The sequence below is a fragment of the Convolutriloba macropyga genome, chromosome 6 (genome assembly GCF_964194025.1).
Source record: "Convolutriloba macropyga chromosome 6, txConMacr16.3, whole genome shotgun sequence".
Lineage (NCBI taxonomy): Eukaryota > Metazoa > Xenacoelomorpha > Acoela > Convolutidae > Convolutriloba > Convolutriloba macropyga.
Window position 1 is genome coordinate 72,895,226 of NC_134473.1, and position 23,004 is coordinate 72,918,229.

The window sequence follows — 23,004 nt, forward strand, 5'->3', positions numbered from 1 at the left end:
ACATTTTATTTTAATATTAACATTTTAATGACATTTGACATTTTATCCGCAAAGACGAGATCATCAGGTGAGACATAAAGGGCGACTTTAAGTCCCTGAGCTGCTTTCTCGGACATTTGCATAGACATTCTATGACATTTATCATTTTAATATGACCCGGGGATCTTTACATCCTTATTTTAACCAGCATCGAATTGTAATTGACCGTTGTGAATTTTCAGAGAAAGGGGACAGTGGAAAGAAGAAGAAAAAGAGTAAAGTGAAGAAGGAGAAAGTGAACAAATCAAAGAAGAAGAAAAAGGGAGACACAGTTTGCTTTGAGGTCAGAATTTATTTCACTTCATTTTTTCTACATTTCTATGTCTTTTCATGTCTTCTCCTGTCATAAAAACAATATCTTATTTACTAGCTATGCCCAATCAAAATATTGTTATCTAATGAGACTCGTGAAAATTTGTCGTACAATAAAAATATCGGATAAATTTTAGAGGAATGTTCGGCAAATATATCCACTATTTTTTGAAGCAAAATAAGATGGCTTAGAAAAGTATAACAATAACTGCTCTAAATTGATGCTCAGTTCAATAACTCGAAAATCATTTGGCGTATGAAAGATCATTTTAGACGGCAATGGAATTAAATTTACAGCCATGGTGTGCCTTTTTGAGAAATCGTTTCACAAGGAAGCGATTTTCATGGAAGAAACTCAATAGAATTTCTAGCAAACAAGATTTTCATTTTGCTGTATTGTTCTCTTAATGATTTCCCCTTTTTTAATAGGATCCAGATGCTAAAATGTACAAAGGAATTTCTAAAATGCTGGTTTGTATATATTCACATGATCATTAATGACGATTGTAGCTGTTCGGGTTCTGGTCACATTTGGTGTATCACGTCAGCAATTAATTTTTTACTTCGTTAGGGTTTAAATGCAGGGTGTTAACTTATTTTTGACATCCCTTATAGTAAGACGCAAAATACCCTCTGCTGAGTCAATTGATCCCAATGACAATTCTAGAAAAAAATACAAGGAATTCCGATTTCCAAATACAAGGAAAAATATTCATCGCCAAAATCTCTTTTTGTGCAATCAAAGTTAAGGTCCTTTTTTGTAAAATTTGTGATAAATACTCTGCAATGATAGATCCTTTATCACCTTATTCACCGCATTCCAACAAAAATTTGTGCCAAAGTATATTTTCAGCATTAATTCACATTTAACCAAGAATTCTCCAAGCCGAATTCAGCATCCCATAAGTCATCGTGGTTTTTCAAAAGTACACAAATTAGCATTCTGGAAACCTAGTGTACGGACATGAAAAGCCTGCCCACCTTAGTCTAGAAGTGGAATTACTAAAAGACCGTCCTTGACCGATATAAGGCAAAAACATACTGTCCAGGATAGATTTTTGGCATGAAAAGAGTTTGTCTGGACTTTAAGTGATGTCCTCCAATTGGGCTGGAACTAAAACAACCGTCCTCGAATTTGGCTAGACAATAAAACGTGTACTGGAATTTGGCTGGACAATAAAACGTGTCCTGGAATTGCGCTCGCAATCGTATAGCAATGTCTTGTTTGTAGCTTCCTAAATTTTTTTTTGCTTACTTTTATAAAAAAAAACGTGAATAGAATTAATCTCGACTTTAGGGTCCTCGACCGTGTAATTTAATTCATTATTCACCCCCAACCTGGAATCAACAGGTCTTTTCCTAATTCCAGGTCTAGACCAGGGCAGGCTGACGTCCCACCGAAGGGTCCCTTATCAGGCTGTTATTTCTCGTGCTCCTACACCTTGTGCGCATCAAGTTGAATCATATTAGGTGTACTTATCTAGCGTAGTCTTTAGACTACATTTGTCTGCGTTCATTAGAAACGCTTGACACAGTACTTGAAAATTGTTTAAGATTGTTTAAAAATGTTTAATTCTTGATAAGTTTTCATAATCTAAACCTATTTAAACAAGTTCCCTGAAAAAAAAAACTTGTAAATATTTTGAGGTGTTTGACGATGAGTTGGAGAAGCAGCCTGAGTTTGAGGGATTCGTGGACTTGTTCGAGTCCTACAGACTAAGAAGAGGCAAGAAGGAGTATGAAGACGAGGAAGAGGATGCGAGAGTGGTCGGGGTGTTCAAGGTCAGTGCTGTTTATTCCTAATTTACGGTGTAGCGAAACATTAAATTGCGATTCCGCAAGACGATATATATTTTTCTTTGATCATATTCCGATCACGTCATTTTCTGAGCTGAAAGTGACAATAAAAGTGAGGCAAAGATCAGAACCGAACGTAATAGCTTGATCAAAATAAATCACTTTCATTTCAAGTTTTTTTCTGCAATAAAGTTTTGAGCGACTATTTGTGCCATGTTTGCCCGTTCGAGAAATGTGCGAATTGAGACATTCAAATTATCTCTCCCCAATTTGATGCTTCAACCGCTGAAAAAAATAAAAGTGGAATAAATGCGCAGTCAAATAAGCTAAAAAGTGAGGAAGTTCTTGTTTATTTGCAGTCGCCCATTTTTGTACCCATTTTTTTAACACCCGGAATCTTTTTTCACCTTTATACTTTAGCCTTTATGGCAAAACTGACGTCTCAACCCATTTCGTTAAGCTGGGTTAAACTAGAGCGAAGTTCAAGACTTAGAAATAAACACAATGCTGTCCCTTTGAAACTGTTTGTGATTAGGGTAAGGTGAAGATCTACAAGTTACCCCTGGACAAGGAGGTTGAGGACAGTATTGACAGCAGGTATGGTCTGTTCTCCTATCTCCCTGCCATGGACCCTCTTCCGATAGTGGCAAGGATCTATGTCATCAGTGCTGTCAACCTACACCCCATGGACACTAACGGAAAGGTATGGACGTCCCGAAAATTGACCCTCTTTTAAAACGAACAGGTCAGCAGCTCTTTTTTTTCTCAGACTTGTTTTCTAAAAAATGAGAAATGAGGTGAAAAGTTTCACAGCTAAAAACAACACAATTGGTATAAAACATCACCACATTTACCGCTAAAATATGCAGGAGGTATTTAGTAAAAAAAATTGGAGCAAATCACGCCCCGGTCAAGATTTTTGGGTAAATTTTTGTAAGAAATGCGATGAATTTTCGTTAGAAATGCGGTGATTGCGGTGAATGCGGTGACAATAAATATTTCACAGCATTTCACCGCATTTCTTACAAAAATTCACCGCAAATTTCACCGCATTTCTTACAAAAATTCACCTCATCGACTTTAGTGGCAAATTAATGTAAGAAATGCGGTGAAAGCGGTGAATGCGGTGAAAAAAATTAACCGCCCGGGTCGAGGTTTGGCGGTGAATTTTCGTGAGAAATGCGGTGAAATGCGGTGAAAAAAATTTTCACCGCGTATTTCTTACATCTTTTTGCGGTAAATGCGGTGAATAGCGGCGAAATATTCATTTTCACCGCGTTCTCAGTATTCTCACAAAATAGAATCTGCCCGACACGGGTTCGAGCCTCTGACCTGCTTGCCTTCAACTGCTTATACAACTGCGCCAACTGTTACTGCCTCCCTTGATATTTATTGTGAATTTAAATCAGATTGAGTAAATGTTGGAAAGCAAATGCGGTAAATTTTTATAAGAAATGCGGTGAATTTCGCGGTGAATGCGGTGAAAAAAATTAATTCACTGCATTTCTTACAAAAATTCACCGCGAAATTCACCACATTGCATAAAAAAACTTACCGCATTTGCTTTCCAACATTTACTCAATCTGATTTAAATTCACAAGAAATATCAAGGGAGTCAGTGTCAGTTGGCGCAGTTGAATAAGCAGTTGAAGGCAAGCAGGTCAGAGGCTCGAACCCGTGTCGGGCAGATTCTATTTTGTGAGAATACTGAGAACGCGGTGAAAATAAATAATTCGCCGCTATTCACCGCATTTACCGCAAAAAGATGTAAGAAATACGCGGTGAATTTTTTTTTCACCACATTTCACCGCATTTCTAATGAAAACTCACCGCCAAACCTCGACCCGGGCGGGAAATATTACAACATTAGTCTGTGAAACCTCTACCACCTAGCTTGAGGACCCAGATCGGAAACAAGTATGTCCAGACCAAGACGAGCGCACCGGGGGCGTCCTGAGTTCAAAATTACATAGTCTGGAAACTTTAAAAAACATACATGCAGGGACGTTATACATACTGTGTACGTGTTTGAAAGGCCTTCTATAAGGTTCACCCTAAATTTAGGCCTCTGCAACCCGTTTTCATATTTGCTATTAAATGGGCGTGAGTATCAAAACAGATTTATCTCGAATTTGTCTGATGATCAACAGAAATTGGTTCATGGAATGCTTGCTCCACTGTCAAAGATGTTGCTGGTACGTTATTTATCAGATAAACAAAAACCTCACAGGACTCGAGTTTTCAAAACACTGAAAACCTTCTGGGTCCACATCTGCCTAAAGTATGATCATTAATCAGTTTGTTTTATTTTTTTTGGGTCATTCGTCATATTTTCAGATTCTTATTTTTCTGATTATTAAATTATTGATCGCACATTTTCGCACATTAATCACCTGTCTATCTTGCCATTTAAGCTCTTTTTGGCATCAAGGGAAAGTAATTTCAACATAAAAATGGTTAGTTAACGGAAAGGTCCAACTATTAAAGGTTTGGATAGCTCTGATCAAGTCTCGAGGCTGAGCAAAACATAAAACTAGTTCTGCAAAGTAACCGACAAAAACGTGCTAAGTCTCAACGGGGCTGACCGCTAAAAGAAAACATCAAGATGAGAACAGTTGAAAGATAATTTCTTCTGGTACAATATGACTGCCACTTCACTTTTCTCATTGTTGATTTTCGAAATGAATTGTTAGTTAAATTTGTTTCAAATTCTCTTGCAAAAAGGAAAAACTAAATTCTGATCTTACTATAGACTGGGGAACAAGTCAAGGAGCTGCTCTGTTTCCCTAGTTTCCCTATAATTAGTGGGCTTTAAAATGTCAGTTCCCCAGGCGCATGCGGAACCTCTTTATTTAGTTACTTGCTCTATGACAACACAGATTTTTTTTAGGTGTGGGTCAAAAAAAACTTGAGGGACAAAATCCGGAGATTGAATCAGAATGATTTGACTCAGAGTCAATTCCCTACATGTTTAGAGCAAATCCCATTATCAATTTTCCATACGCATAAAGAATTTTAAAAGTTTAAGAGCAGACAAGGCATAGGGGTGATTTTCAGGAAATGAAAATTTTTCAAAAAAAACTGTTAAATACAAATTTAAAACAGCTTCTTTGTTTTTTGAGTATACTCAAGGAAATGAAAAAATTCTCAGAAATTCATAATTCTTGTTTTATGGTGATAAAAATTGCATTCTTTTAAAATGAGGGTAGGCTATAAAGAATTTGATCCCAGGCAAAAAAAACTATATTACAGCTTCCACTCTGTGTTTTTTTAAACAACAGAATTTCACAATAATGATTTACGAAATCGTAACAATGTAACTTAATGAGCGTCTCGTCCTCATAAAACCAAGAAGATGCCCGAGTAACTTTCGTCAAAATTTTTTGATTTTCAATTTTTATTCCTCTTATAGATTTCAGAAATGTTTTTTTCCAATTCCCATTGAAGTTTGATTTCCACGGAACACTTTTTAATGACTTTTTCGGAATGATAATTCTGATTGTATGTATTTTTTTATTTTGTAACGAATTTAAAGTTGCAGACAATTGCATAATAATTGTAAAAGTTTATTTGTTAAACCTTTAGTCAAGTTGATTTCTGTTGGCCAGAAAACAGTGGTTTCGACTGAGAAAAAATATAAAAAAAGCTATAAATGATATCATACGAGAAGTGAAAGTCAAAAACTTTTAAAAAATTTTAAGAGACAAGAACAGCAATGCTGTTTGTCAGAAAATAATAACTGACGCACCGAATCATTGTTAAGTCTGTATGTGTTGAAAGTAGGTTCTCAACAAAAAAAAACAAACACTTGCCTTTTTTTGGTCTGTTTTGCATTTCTTACAAAAATTCACCGCGAAATTCACCACATTGCTTAAAAAAATTTACCGCATTTGCTTTCCAACATTTACTCAATCTGATTTAAATTCACAAGAAATATTAAGGGAGTCAGTGTCAGTTGGCGCAGTTGTATAAGCAGTTGAAGGCAAGCAGGTCAGAGGCTCGAACCCGTGTCGGGCAGATTCTATTTTGTGAGAATACTGAGAACGCGGTGAAAATAAATAATTCGCCGCTATTCACCGCATTTACCGCAAAAAGATGTAAGAAATACGCGGTGAAATTTTTTTTCACCGCATTTCACCGCATTTCTAATGAAAACTCACCGCCACTGACGCACCGAATCATTGTTAAGTCTGTATGTGTTGAAAGTAGGTTCTCAACAAAAAAAACAAAAACTTGCCTTTTTTGGTCTGTTTTGATGCTTAAAGTTCTCGCCAGGCAAATTGTTAAAAGTTTTTTGAGTCAGATCCGTTTCACCTTACTTGAAAGAGGAACTTTTCGAGTGTGGTTGTCTTGCCCTTCATGTTAGGTCGAATAATTTTAAACATCCATAGTTTGATTTAACATGCAAGGAAAGTTTCAGCGGATAAACGGATTAATAAAAAATTAGAAAAAGCATTGCAAGGTTAGATAAGAATTTGTAGCCTTTGAGTCGTTCTCTAAGGCAGATTTCAATAATCGTTAATTGTTGAAAATAAATAGAAGTTTGCCGCTTATTCATTCAAACAAAAAATATTTAATATTGTACCTGTTTTATGTCAACAAAAAATTTTAAAGAGTTTCATCCATAGGCTAAATAATTATTGATCACCACGCTTTTAATAGAGCATACAAATTATTGTCAATAACTATTCAATTTCTTCAATGATCTAATTCGATTTTACAATACCAGAAAAAACCACTCGAACGAAGATTGGACAATATAACGAATTTAATATATGCAGTCATTTTTCTCTGCTCTTTCTGATCTCTTTTTTGCAAACCTCCCTATACTCAAGGACTATTTAGAAGGAATGCTTTTGTTAACCCAATTGATTTTCAGGCTGACCCGTACTTGCAAGTAGCACTGGGCAAACAGGCCAAGAACACCAAAGAAGATTACGTCTCCAAAAATCTCAACCCAACCTTTGGAAAGTGAGTATTCCTGTCTCAAATCTCCCACACTGATCTCAAAAATAGGATGCGGCGGCTTTTATTAATTTTAATCTCTTAAGAAAGTTTGTTTGCTTTGCATCTGATCTTGTATTAATGACCCTTTTTTGTTCATTGGACATACCTCAGAACAATTTTTCAGCTCGAAATCAACCTAGGCATCAATTCTATTGTATGCTATTGTATCGAAAAATTTTTGTGCCCCGGGAAACCGCATTTGTTTTATACTCCATAAGTAATAAAATAAAAGACGAAAACACTGCTCTAGATTTGACAAAGTTAAATAGAAGAAGACGATAGAATGTTAGAATTTCCTTAGTCATCTGATTATTTACCCAACCCAGTAATATTTTCCAGCATGTTTGTTCTAGAATGTTCGAGTTTGAGTTCACCCTTCCTCTTGACTCGAGTGTGACAGTGAGTGTGTATGACTATGATATGGTGGGGAGTAATGACTTGATTGGAGAGACAGTTGTTGACTTAGAGAACAGGTTCTACAGTCGACACAGACCCATTTGTGGATTGCCACAGTCATTCGATTTGTTAGTACATAAAGAGTGATGAAAAAAATTTAAAATCTTGCAAGAAATCATGCAAAAAAATGCAGAGTTCTTCCATTTTTCTTGCAACAATCGTGCAAGATTTGCATCCATCAGTACCCTGATTTTTTGTTACCTGGCTTGATATCTTTCAAGATTCTTGCAAGAATCTTACAAGTTTCGAATCATCTTGCAAGATTCTTGCAAGATTTGAATCCGTTCATGTACTAGGGATGCAATCATTGGCCTAATTACATATTGGCAGCGAAAATTACTTGCTGCGGAACTGTTCCCTTTTTGCCGTGAACAAAAAATTAATTTTCATCACATTGAGTGAACAAACAAATGACTGTTTTTGTGCTTATAATGCAATGCATAGATTAATAAGAGGTGGGACTATATACATAATACAAAAAAATAATACTTAACATAATAAAGGTGTAAGAGGGCGAATCATGAAGGGCGAATGATCTAATTGCGAAGCAGGTTGGGTGGGGGTGAGGACGAACAGGTCCTAAGCAGCAATTCTTGCAAATAAATGCAACAGTTCTTGCAAATGCTGAAACTCAAGTTAGCTAACTACTAGTTGAATAGCACAAAAATTGTACTCGGCTCCATTTCCGCGCAAATCTGCAGTTCAAGTGTTTATTAGATTACTGCTTTCCGACGTATAAAATTTTTAACGGATTAGCACAAGGTTGGAGACCGGCTGAAACCATTTATAGCGCATCGCGATAATAATTAAAAAACAGAATTAGGATACAAACCAGGAAAATTGTTTTTCCAGAATTTCAGATTTTCAAATATCCACTGAAGTTTATGTTGTCTTCTGCAGTTTGCAGACAGACAGTTACAAATGTTTTTGCGATTGCACGTGTTTTCGAAATATACTGAACACACTCCAGTTATTTTGTTTTTTGGGTGTTCAGTTCAATTTCGTAATGCAAAAAAGAAAAACTTCTTCTCTCCTTCTCCAGAATGACTTTTGGTTCCAAGGATCCACTTTATATTTCTTCCTGAATATTATCTGTCTGTCTTGAGTCCGACTTAATGGCATTCCACAGAATACCACCATACGAGAAAATTGGAACTAAGTGACTTCGGTAAGAATTTCTGTGGTCATGTCATTTAAAGATTTTTCGAAAATTTGCTTTAATGTGTGAAATTCATTTGTTCTTACAGCTTTTTCACGAATTCCATCTGCATTTGATGAGCAAGATTTATCAATTAATTTGTCAAAAGTTTTTTCAAAGTTTAAGTTCAGCTTTGTCAGATTTGGAGAGTCGAATTTATCTGTTATTTCGCCTAATAATAGGATTATTCGTTTTGTGTTGGAGTTGTTCTTAGTGGATACATGATGCTCAAACTCAACAATTCAAGAATTTTACATATGCAAGTAGATATCTCAATCTTGGTGCATTTTATATTAGTATTTATTGTGAAAATCGGCGTTAATAATGTTGAAGGAATGTTTATATTTTTCTTGAACGGAAAGTTACCTAAAGCGTTGGGGACTTTGGTTTTAACAACACATGAATTTCCTTGAAGTTTTACAACTTTTTCCTCCTTGAGATGTATTCTATCCATTAATGGAGCATTGGAAAATTTTGAAAGCAGTATGTCAAAATCAGTACTCTAATATTCTTCATTTACAATAATGTTCCACGAACTAAATTTTTCATTGTAAATGATAATTAAGTGAACTGTCCTGCAATAACTGCCCTCCACGGACCTCGGCCACCAACCTTCACCTCCGACCTCGACCGACCTCCGCCACCGACCTCCGCCTCCGACCTCCAAATTTTCAAAACTTGCTATGTTCTTTGTATGTACAGTAAAACAATCTGTGCAGTGTTGGCCAATAATGTAAATGAGACTGCGAAGAGGGAGAGACTGGGATGTTTCTTAATGTAGTCTGGGCAGACTGGCAAAATTATATATACTTCTATTTGTCTGGTTCAGAACTGGTTACTATTGAGAGTCAATGTTACAGCAATGAAACTCACTCTGAGCAAGGTCCGGGTTAACACATTAAATTTATTCTATCAAACGGATTTCCCTTCTAATATATTAACTGAGCGATCCCTTCGCTTTTTACCTGCTTTTCCCGTTTTACTATTATTGTTGCATCACAAATATAAATTACTCCTCTCTTTCAGATTCGGCTACAACAAATGGCGTGACGCCGAAAAACCCACTCAAATCCTCACTCGACTCTGTCGTGACCTCAAGATCCCAGAGCCCATCTACAAAGACAACAAGGTGAAAGTGGGGGGAAAGATATTCCGGGGGAAGACTTCAATTGTGGACGAGATGGGAGTCACCCAGGTGACAAATGAACCTCTGGCACTGGAGGCGTTGAGGAGGTGGCACACTGTGCCTAAGTACGGGTTCCATTTAGTGCCCGAGCACATTGAGACACGACCTTTGTTCAACCCGGAGACTCCTGGAATCGAACAGGTCAGGCAGTACAAATATGCTACGTTTATTTTGGAACAAATGTAATACGATAAATTTTCCCCTTTGTTATAGATAAACGGGTTACCAGCCATAGGAACTTCAGACCAGGCACAACTATAAAATGCCTTACAAAATAAATGTTTATTGTACCATATGCATAGATCTTTCTGACGTGTTGTATTAAAATCCATAATTTGATCAGTTGAATTTTTTTTACTATTACTACTTTACAAATTTTTTTTACAAATTTTTAATTTCAAATTACTTAGGCTCAATTCAACAAAGGCGCTGGGGCGGCGAAGTGCCTTTAACTTTATATGGTCGAAGAAAAGCACGTCAAAGTCTGATCATAAATAATATCGAAGAAACCAATGTCTGTTCATAAGCAAACGTGAAACGAGTTCACGGAAAAATCTGAAAGGTTGTAAGGCAGATATTTTTGTCAAAAATGCCAAAACTGTACCACCAAGAAAAGAGGCGAATAAATGAGGCGAAGTCTGATCACAGTAGTGGATAAAACAAGGGATTCAACCACCAGTAAAATTTGTCCCTTTCTCCTAACGCTAATCGCGCATGTCGAATCGGGCCAAATTTTACTGTTTATTGAATCCCTTGTTTTATCCACTCCTATATATTAGCTCTAAATTTGATAAAAATTAAAATTAAAATCAAAAATAAAAAAAAAATCAAAAAATCAAAGCAAAATTTACATTTCACTCTTTAAGAGTGATTCACTCTTATTCGGAGTGATCCCCAGTAGAAAAGATCGCTCTTTTTCGCTCTTAAAGAGTGAATCCCTCTTTTTTGATGTTTTTTTATTTTTGTATACTTTTTATTTCAAATTATCTATACTTTTCAATAAATTTATATTTTCTTTTATTTTTTCTATATTTATTCCATTATTAATAAGAAATGATACAAAATTATAGTATTTACATGAACAACTTTCCCCAGTTTGGGTAATATCAGATCTAGGAACCGGCTCCGCTGTTCCATGAAATGGTTTTACCAATCTTTCTGTTATATCAGGGAACCTGCTTCGCAGATTTCTACTAAATCCTCTAGTCAATTCTATATCTGGATGTTGTTTCTTTACATGAGCCCGTATCCCATCATATCTCAAAACAGAAGTACAATATGGACAATTAACTTTAGCTGAAGTACAACTTCTACATGTATACTTACCCTCATCAAAATTATTTAGTGGTTTTATATAAATACACTTATTACAACATCTAGTTAATACTGCTGAGCTTGGGTTAAGGTTAGGGTTAGGGATAAGGTTAGGGTTAGGGTTGGGGTTAGGGTTGGGGTTAGGATATGAGTTAGAGTTATAGTCATAGATAGAACTAGAACCAGAACTAGAACTAGAACTGGGGTTAGAACTAGAGTTAGAATTAGGGTTAGAAGTAGAACTAGGGTTAGAACTAGAATTAGAATTAGAATTAGAACTGGGGTTAGAATTAGAATTAGAATTAGAACTAGGGTTAGAATTAGAATTAGAACTAGAACTAGATTCATTTTTTAAAGAACAACCCCATGGGGAAAAATCATTAGCACAAATACCACTTAATATTATATTACCACACATACATTTATCAGTTTTATCTTTATGAAATGATTCATAATGATATTTTAAAACAGCAATGTTTCCACATTTATAGTTACACTCTAAACATTGTAAAAGCATTTCTAATAGGGTAAACTTTAATATTTACATAATCATAGAACTTTGTCCATCAGTGAAACTGCTTGGCTTACCACGGACTTCATCCGTTCACAGGGTAATATTTAGCAATGATTTCAATCAAATCTTTAGTATTATCTTTAGATGTGATAAACTCTACTAAATATTTATTTCATAAAGTATTGAGTGTATTAGTTTTACATCTCTTATCTAAGATCAAATCAAGGTCTAATTCTTTTTTATCTTTAATAAAATTTATTATCTCTTCTCTAAATTCTTCATTATTTATATATAGTTTGTTTAAAAACTTTCCTCCCTTTCTATTCAAAATTCCCATCTCTTGATTGACGAAGTCATAGTTACACTGATTTATATATTCTTCTTGTATTGTACTTCGCAGATTGGGCTTTGCCCATGTTTCACTATCAGTATAACTGCTTCGTGTTTCACCTTCCAACTCTTCTCCATATCCAACATTAACTAATGTATTTACTCTACTCAACATTGTGCTTGCTCCCATTGCTACAGTTCCAGCATTTCTTGATATTGAATTAGGATAAAAATAATTAAATATAATTAAACCTCCACCTATAATTCCACCAATATTTGATAAATTTTTCATACCCTTTCCCATAATCATTTCTTTAGTTAGAACATCGTTCTGTATTTTAATATTATTTAAAGTAAGACGTTTATTAAAATAAAACCGATAATTATCATGATTAATAACATTTCTATCTGTTGCATTTATCATGAGTGGTTTCATATATGCTATAAGTTTATTTATATCTTCTCTTTCTAAATCATCTTTTAAACTAAGAGCTTTTAATTCAAGGAAACAAACTCTTGAATCATATAACATTGTTCTATTACTACTAATAATAATAAAAGTAATTCGTTTTTATTATATTTAATTATACCATAACGAAGTTCATCTGACATTCCATCTGTACCATTATAATAGTTACTATTTAATTCACTAATTAATTTATTGAAGTCATGTTCACATTTATATATCTCATTAAAGTTTTTAAATAGGTCAGGTCCACTATAAGTTGTTAAATAAATAGTATGACAACTCATTCTTGCTGTATTAATTATTTGAGCTGGTTTATGACACATTACAATCATTTGAATATTATAATGTCTACTATCAGTAAAATAATAGCCTATATCCTTATTTAACCTATCACCCATATCATCAAGTACTATTACAAAATTTTGAAACTTATGCATATTATTTTTTGTGATCATATTTATATCACTTTTATTAAACCCAGTATAAAATTTATTAGACTCAGGATCTATCCAGTCTCTCTCATCTTTACAAACTATAACTATGGACCTTTGGTCTTGAACTTGATGTTGAACTTGATCTTGAACTTGATCTTGAACTCGATCTTGAACTTGATCTTGATCTTGATCTTGATCTTGAACTTGATCTTGAACCTGATCTTGAACTTGATCTTGATCTTGAACTTTATCTTGATCATGGTCTAAGTATAACTTTAAGTATTGTCTAATAAAATATGTTTTCCCTATACCAGTTCCACCATAAACAATAGTATGTAGTGGTGACTTTTCATATTCAAATCTAACTAGACTCCTAGTCATAAATCCACCAAAGCTTTCTCCTATTGTTGTATATTTACTTGGTCTTGAATCATATATTATATAACAAATTCCAATTATAATAATAAAAATAAAAACTGCACTACCTGTTTCCATTTTTATTTAATAAATATAGATTTGATTTAGATTTAGACTTAGACTTATAATTAGACATATTTAATAAATTTATTATATAAAAATGCTCATCCTAACTTTTGAGGAATTCAATAATAAATTTAATATTGATAATAAAACTATGAGTGATATCAGAACAAAAGATAAAGGTAAAGATATAAGTCTAACACCAATTGAGATTGTAATGAGAGATGATAAACCAGAAATGGTAAGTGAACCTAATTCTAACATTATTGTAAATCTACATCCAACTGAAGGTACACATTGGGTTTTAGTTATGAAAGAGAAGGTTGTTCAACATATTACTTTGATAGTTTTGGTGTAGAAACTCCACCTTTATTTTTAGAAGAATATGTTGATCTAGGCTCTAATGAGAGAATACAACAATATGATGAATCTTATTGTGGAGCTTATTGTTTATATATGATCTATCTTATTGATAGAGGATTTAGAATTGAAAGTGCTTTGAATATTCTAGTTAATCAATTTAAATATCCAGGAATACATAATGAGTGTTTTTGTTTGAATTGTAGTAGAGGTGGTGTTAACCATAATGTTATTGTTAATTATCTACGAAGTAGCTTTGCTAATAATGTTAATCAGGGAACCTGCTTCGCAGATGATCTACGAAGTAGCTTTGCTAATAATGATAATGATAATGTTAATGATCTACGAAGTAGCTTTGCTAATAATGATAATGTCAATGATAAGGATAATGTCATTGATAATGATAATGATAATGATAGTGATATTATCATTGATAAAGATAATGATAATGATAACGATAATGATAGAGATAATTTTATATATCTATTTGGTGAAAAACATCAAAGGAGTAAATATAATAATAATAGCAAAAGTAATAGTCCTACTAACAGTATCCGCGAACAGACTCCATCTGTGGTAAACCAAGCGGTTTCACCGATATCTGTAAACATAAATGATGATCTATATATATGGTTAAATGATGATGATATAATTACTGAAGCCGCTTTCCCAGATAACTTTAGATGTATAATATCTGGTCCTAGTGAATGTGGTAAGACATTCTTATTGAAAAAACTAATTCTAGCTAGTATATACTTTGCTAAGCTATACATCATTGGACCTACTGGTGATCAGTACCATGGTATAGAAAGAATAAACCCAAAAGCAGATGTTGAATTTATTAAAGATATAAAAGATTTACCATCTCCTGATAAACTACCCAAAGACTTAAAGAAACTAATGATATTTGATGATGTTAGAGCCAAAGAACCAGTTATTATTGAATACTTTTGTAGAGGTAGACATAATGATTGCAATATGATATATCTTAATCAAAACCTGTTGTCTCTGGATAGGCAGAGTGTTAGAGAGAACTGTAATCTATTTATTTTATTTGAACAGAGGTAAAGTCCTAGCATCGATATATCAAGATTTCTTTAATAATGTTGAACTTAGTTATAATGATTTTGCTAATATATGTAATAAGGTATGGAAAGAGCCTTATAATTATGTTGTCATTGATATAACTAAAAATAAAAATATTAATGATAAACTAAGAATTAATTGGGATCGGAGAGTTTTATAATCAATTGGGATCGGAGAGTTTTATAATTAAGTATAAGTATCAGTGTAAGTATAAATAAAAGTATGGGTATAAGTCTAAGTATAAGTGTAAGTAAAGTCTAAACCCAAGTCTAAGTCTAAGTCTAGGTCTAAATCAGATGTAAAGTAAAACTTAATACATCACCATTAAAGTCTATAGGTCTTCCATGCTCATCTTAAATATGAAATTCTATATATTCTATTCTATCTTTAGTTACATTTTGATACAAGATATTAGTTGGTATAATATTTATCAAGTAACCTGGTGGTTCAGTTAGATTAAAAGTATATAGCATGTCTGTATCTTTACCATTATCTTTAGCTCCAGATATCACATTACAATGAATGTTAATAGTACTAAAACCCATAATATCAATAATTTTCTGAGATTTATATCTACCTTTTTTATAAATTATTTTTCTAAATCCTAGTAATGAGGCTAGTCAGTTTTCTATGTCAAAGCTGAGTGCTCCTTGTTTTATTTCCATTAAACATTTCATCTTATTCTTATCAGGTTCTATTATAACATTACCATCAGTTTCTTCTTTTATCAATTCTGCTATGTCAGTTAATTCATATGCTCCCGGTGTAATAGTTGAATATAGCAACGGGATTCCTTTATAATTAAGATTAAGTATAGATGTAATGTTTGGGCTTGAGGTAGAGATAGGGTTAAGGTTAGGGTTAGAGCTAGGAGCCCGAGGTAAAGCTTCATCATCTTCTATAACAGTACTAGCATATAAGAATTGATTATTTCTCCGATTCACATTAAACACCGAATTATATACAGATAATCTAATTAAACCTAAATTTGTTGTATTAAGTATAGGTTCACTAAAGTTAAACTTTTCTGTTGGCTTTATCATTCTAAAGTTAAGTGTATACTCTTCTTAAGTTTTAGTTAAGCATCATGTATTTTTTGTAGTTCATATAAGATTAAACTATCAGACATTTTCTATATTCAATTATTAGATTATATTTATGGTGAAACATCTGCGAAGCAGGTTCCCTGATGGGCGAAGCCCCATAGTTATAATTATCTGCGAAGCAGTTCCCGATAGCTTTGATTATAGTCACAGTTATAGTCATAATTATACATTTTTTATCTAATAAAAATGGATTTTAATTTGGATACAACTTATGGTTATAATGATGATATACATAAAAGTAAGATTATAAAATACAAACCTAATAATCTAGCAACAACGAATACGGTTAATAACAATATTAATATCATACTCAATAGAGAAGAGAATCACTTAAATTTGAGTGATTCATATCTAGAGATAGAGTTTGTTGTATCAGATGATGCCTGTGGTGTATTTGCTAATGATGCTAATATCAGATTAGTTAATTATGGTATGATGGCATTGTTTAGTTCAATTAAGCTTGAAACTAGTGGTGGTAGGACTATTGAATATATAGATTATTGTCATCCTAATCTATTGATGTATAAGTTATTAACTAGTACTGATGATGAATATGAGAGTGGTTTTGTTAGAAATCATGGCAATTGAGATAGTCAACTTAAAGGTGACCATATTGCTGCACAACGACGTCATATGTTTATGATGATTAAGATGTGTGATCTATGTGGTTTTGTAAATGATTTAGAAAAGATTATATATGGTTTAGGATTTAAACTAATATTAAAAAGAAATAATAATGATAGAGCTCTATATAGAGTTAATACTAATCCTGGTGCAATTGCCAATGATGGTAATATAGAAATTAGAGATATATCATGGTGTGTGCCTAGTTTTGACCCTAGCAATGATAATAGAATTATTGTGCAAAAGGGTTTAAGTAAAAAGAATAATGTAGACTTTGGCTATTTTGAAAGAAACACATTTTATAAGAATGTACCCAATGCTACTAACTTCTTGTTTGATCTAGGTATGGAAAGTGGTATGGAAAGACGGCAATATATAATAGTTGGTTTTGAAAAATATAATGTTAATGAACAAACTCAAGATGCAAGTACATTTGATGTAATGAATGTTACTGAATGTTATTGTAAGATTGGTAGCGAGTTTTATCCCGAGGATAGAATGAATATTAATTATGGAACCAATAATTATAATGAGGCTTTTAAAGAGATTGTTAGCTTTAATAAAGATTATAATGGGCTACCACATAATATAAAACCATATATAAATCATAGAACATTCAAAAGTAATTATAGAATATGTGTATTCGGTACTAGATATCAAAGGGATCATATAGGTCCACAACCAATTCAACTTAATTTTAAATTTAGTGCTGCAGTTGCAGATGTTATATGTCATGCATTATTATTAACTAGAAAGGTTATTAGTGTGAATAGTGATGGTAATAAGATGGTTGATATAATATCATAGATATAATTTAAGTCATAGATATAATTTAAGTCATAGATATAATTTAAGTCATAGATATAACTCTAGCAATAATTATATTTTTAGATATAACTCTAGCGATAATTATAATTTTAGATATAACTCTAGCGATAATTTATAAATATAGTATAATATAGTTATTGTTATAATTATATACCTTTACTTATACATAACCATATACTTATACTTATACTTATAGCTCTAATTGTTACTCTTGTTAATACTTAACTATTTCTTATTAGTATTAACAAAACCTTTAGAATAAATAATGTCTAATTTCTTTTTAATCTCTAGAGCCAAACCTCTAGCTTCAAGCTTAATCTTGGGCTTGGGCTTAACCTTAGGCTTAGGCTCAGTCTTCGAGCTTCGCTCGCGGGTGGAACCCGTAGACTTAGGCTTAATAACAACAAAGGGATTATACTTTTTAACTTCCATTATTTTTTATACATAGAAATGAGTCTTTTAAATAAGTTCAAAACTAATTCATATTGTGTTGGAGGTAGACATTATAGTGGTACTAGACATTATAGTGGACATTATAGTTAATATAAGAGGAGCTATTACTTCAAAAGGAACTAAGATGTTAAAAGGTAATTGTGTTTTATGTAGAAGGAATAAATCAATGACAGTATCTGATGCAACAATAGAAGCAGAAGGACTTAAAGATTTCTTTAAAAGTGTTGGTAGGGCTACAGTTAACTTTGGAAAGAAAGTAGCTAATAATCCATAAAGAGCATTAGAAATAGCAAGTAAAATAGGAAATGCAGCTGCATCTAGAAACCCTAAAGCAGCTCTAGCGGCTACACCTGATTTAATTAAATTTGCAACTACTGGTGAAGGTATAAAGGTAGTACAAAAAGGTAGAGGGTTATACTTAGGTACAAAGAAAAGATAATTATTTGATTATGATTATGATTATGTTTATATTTATGTTTATGATTATGTTTATGATTACGATTATGATTATGATTATATCCATGATTATATCCATGATTATATTATGTTTATGACTATGATTATAGCTATGATTATGATTATAAATTTATCGATAAAAATTAATACTAATATTATTATTAATAAAAACATTGTTATTACTAAGCACTAATAACTTTAATCTAAAAAAAAACTCAGCTTGTTTTTCTTATTCTTCTTATAATCCTCATATAACTTAACAAATTCATTATACTCATCATTATCTATTTTATTATCATTCATTGATTTAGTATATAGTTTATTAAACTTATCACTAAACTGTTTACTTAAAATATACATTTGTAAATACTTTATAATTTTGTTTCTAATTTTAGTATTGATTGTTTTTGATAATGAACCACAAACAGTTGCTGCAGCAAAAGCTGTTGGTATAGAATAAGCTAATCCTATACCTGTTAATGAAACTGATGTTGTTGTTGCAGTTTTTGCTATTGATGATAATACTATTTCTGTTATCTCAGCTATGTTAATATAATTCTTATATCTACTTAATTGCTTATTATAGTTATTAGTTTCAGTCTCATAATAATTTCTAATATCTTTTATAATGTTAATATTGTTGTTAAATTTATTATTAGCTTGAATCTTTTCGTTTATCAACTGTTCATTGACGTTTGATAAGTTGGGATGTAGTAATCTCTCACTCGGTGCTGTTGGATTGGTCATGGACTCCATCATAGCTTTACTTATTTTCATTAGTAAAAAAACTTTCTTTTTCTTTTGTTATATCTTCTTGATTAAAACCATAATGCATCTCAAGTCTGTTTTTCTCTTTATTATCAAGTAACGTACTTCGTAAAAGTATAGCAATTATATATTGTTCTATTATCCTTTTATTCTTTAATCGGGCTTCATCTATAAAAGAATTAGTAATTTTATTAACTTCTTTAAATTCCTTTAACCCCTTAGTAAACATTTCATGTAGTTGTATGTTAGTGATATTCTGATTAAACTTATTATTATCAAATTCTTGTTTTAATTGATTATATTTAGAGATAGTATCAGCAGCAACTTTATTACAAAACTTAACAGTATTTCTGACTTCATTTGTTGATTCAATAAAATCATTACTTAGTTCTTCGTTAACTTGTGTTTCATTTAGTTGTAATGTTTTAGTTGTATCTTTATCAAAGTCACCCTTTCTTAGTTCAGTTATGTTTCTACTTAAAATGTCTATTTTATTAGAGGAGGATAATAGGTTATTGTCACAATACTCTTTATTAACAACATCTTTTTCTTTTATGGGGGATGTACATTTGTAATTTTATAGGTATCCTTCATATCAATATTATCATTATCTTCTAGGAATAACCCGCGAGCCTTACTTAGTGTTAAGTTGTTTGTTAATGTTAATTTTGATCCGAGAAGCGGGTTCCCCGATTCATGTTTAGCTTGATTGAATCTATTTCTTGTCATCTTTGTATTTGTTTACATATAATTAAAATAATAATTAGTCTTTTAAATAGACTTATAGTTAGTCTTACAATTAGACTTAGACTTAGAATTATAATTAGACTTAGGACTGCAGGTCTATCTGCGAAGCAGGTTCCCTGATCCGTGAAACGGCTTCGCTGATCTACTTCCTAGCTGACCGTAGGTCTATATTTAATGATTCCAAAACCTTAATATTAGATTCAAAATCAAACTCAGATTTTAATAATTCCTGTTCGTAACATTTACCTTCTTTTATCTCACCATTAATATCTTCTATTTTATATGTTGGTGAATGTTTTTTTAGAACTTCATTCACTTTAAACAATTCTATATTCCAATTAGAAGTGTAACCTTTAGAGAAGATATTACGTTTATCTGCATTTCTAACATAATCACCAACTTTAAGTTTAGGTTTAATATTCTTAAAACTAAAAGTGTATTTAACTTTATCAGGATTATTAGAAGCGTCAACTGGTGTCATAATAATTGTTGAGTGAATGTTATTGTTATATGTTACAACAGCATCATTTAATATATTTACCCAATTACCATCGCCATTGATGAACATAGGTTTATTTATTATCTGTAATAATGTTCTATTGAATCTCTCTATGAATACAGCCTTTAAATCACTATAAGTAGAATATAGTTCTATCCCTGAAGCGGCTTTGCCGGTTCCATATTCTTTAAGTAAAGATTTAAATGTTTTATTGTAAAACTCACTACCTCTATCTACCCATACCTTTTCTGGTTTTCGTCCTTCTGATAGGATTGTTTTAAAACCATTATTAATAGATAAACCAGATTTATTCTTTAATGGAATAGCCCATGCATATTTTGTGAACATATCTATAACTGTTAATATAAACTTATAATTATTATTGTATTTACTTAGAGATGACTTATCAATTAAATCAGCTGACCATGTTTCATCTTTATATAATGGTATTATTCCTCGTCTTTTAAACTTTCTTATTTGAGGACTGAATACTTCTTTAGCTAGTTGTTGTTGTTTTTCCATCTTTATTCATTTACCATTGTTAAAAACAAAGTTATCTAATTGTTCTTGATTAATAATATTCATTGATAATAGTTGCTTAGATATATCTAGCATTTCATCATATAATCCATCATGACCAATTTTTGTCTCTAGTATTATTAATTCTAATCTTTCTATCAGGGAACCTGCTTCGTAGATTAAATTATTTGGGTTGCCATTTAATCCCCTACCATATACATCATCTTTTACCCCTATTATACGTTTTCTTGTTCTATATCTAGCACTTTTCTTATCCCCTTTTCCTAAATCATATCTAATATCCTTTAAAAACCTTTTATTTTGTTTTCATCTTCCCCAACATTATTATCATATGTAAGTCAGTAAATCCTTCTGAAAACTCATATACATTATCCATAAGTAAAAATGCACCCTTCTCTAGAGTTATATCAACACCATTCATTTTATATCTCCTACTAGGTAAATCTACGAGTTCTAATTTTAATTGGGGATTAGTTTGAGCCCCCATGTCATGAAGAAGTTTGGCCGTCTTTGTATCAACAAAATCTGGTGCTATATCTTGAGTCTTTTTTAACGTTTCACCCATCTTGGAAGCAGTTTCATTAAACTGGGAACCAGCTTGCTCGATCATCTTACTTTGTTTATCTAACTCTTGATTTTGCAAATCTATTGCTCTTAATGTTTGTTCACCTAATGCTAGATTTCGTTCATTTTGGGCTGGCAGTGCTTCATTGTTTGTATTTAGTGTTTTGGTTAGAGGATCAAATAACTCTTCTATTTCACCATAATATTCTTGTTGTTTTAATTTATCTTCTAATCTATTTCTTCTGTTTTGTTTTTCTAGATTGTTTAATTCTATAAGTTTATCTAGTTTAGTGATTTTATATGTATTGCAAAATTATAATAAGAGTAAAAATCGGATAATGAAAACAGCTTCTCTCTTAATCTAAAAAGATGTTTAGCTTGTAAAAGACGTTGTAATACTATAGATGAGTTTATTGATCATATTAAGGAACCAAATCATGATGATTTAATAATTTCAACTTATTCTAAATATGTAGATGGGGCTAAGATAATAAAATTTCTAGAATATAATAAAAATATAATAGCTGGAGCTACACTATATAAGAATACAATCATGGGAGACACTATGGAAAAATATATGGCTCAGATAATGATTTATAATATACTAACTACCAACCATATGTAATGAATGAATTAGGTCTATAATTATTTGTTATAAAAATTAGCAAAGCTCGTTATATAATATAATAGCAACTTCAATTAACTTTCTATCATCATTAATGGTTAGTTCTAGAATACAATTAACCAGTAGGTCTTTGTCTCCATGTAATGATGCTTGGTGGATCATTTTTATTAAATCTCTTTTGAATAGATATAGGTTCTCATTGTGAGGATAGCTTTTAATATTATTTACATAAAATCTTTTGTCATCAAATATATTTAAACTAATCTTACTTGTTTTTGTTGTTGCCATGTTATCGCAAACTTTTTGTATTCTACATTCATCTACTGTTCTCTGTGTATTATTCATTAATGCATCATAATAATCTATGTGCCTAGCATTAGTATGCTTCTTTATTCATTTTTCTTTAGTGTTTTTAGGATAATTTTTGAAGCTATATGTTTTGGGGGACAATGCTATAAATTCCTCAATAATCCTACTTCCCAGCTCGTGCTTAAACTTGCCGGGGACTTTATTATTAGTTTTTTATAGGTATGTCTAGATTACTTAAGTCTATATGCTCATCACTAATTTTACCTTCACTATAACTTAATACGAAACTGTCCGTATCCATATAGGGAAGTGTTAGATCTTTGAGAAATGGTTGTAGAATATTATAGAATACATCATACATGTGTAATTTACTTAATTCTAAGATAGTAATACCTACATATACTGGAGAATCATACTCTATTTTTTTCTTTATATATTCTATTTGGCTATAATCTCTATATCTAGTTATATTCTTAAATGTTGGTTTTCTTACACTTTTCATT

At 31.9% G+C, this 23,004-nt stretch overlaps 2 protein-coding genes across 5 annotated transcripts in view; one reads left to right on the top strand and one right to left on the bottom strand.

Annotated features, from left to right (window-relative positions):
- Window positions 1-23,004, bottom strand: part of LOC142340602 (putative pterin-4-alpha-carbinolamine dehydratase) — a 305,724-nt gene that overhangs the window by 128,890 nt on the left and 153,830 nt on the right. The window lies entirely within an intron of this gene.
- The window catches only part of LOC142340595 (otoferlin-like), a 126,906-nt gene that overhangs the window by 85,861 nt on the left and 18,041 nt on the right, over window positions 1-23,004 (top strand). For all 4 annotated transcript variants that reach the window (XM_075391270.1, XM_075391273.1, XM_075391272.1 and 1 more), the window contains 6 exons: window positions 222-322; window positions 1,999-2,133; window positions 2,684-2,851; window positions 7,028-7,119; window positions 7,509-7,679; window positions 9,836-10,136. In XM_075391270.1, the coding sequence (XP_075247385.1) occupies window positions 222-322; window positions 1,999-2,133; window positions 2,684-2,851; window positions 7,028-7,119; window positions 7,509-7,679; window positions 9,836-10,136 (968 nt within the window). The remainder of the gene's footprint in view (window positions 1-221; window positions 323-1,998; window positions 2,134-2,683; window positions 2,852-7,027; window positions 7,120-7,508; window positions 7,680-9,835; window positions 10,137-23,004) is intronic.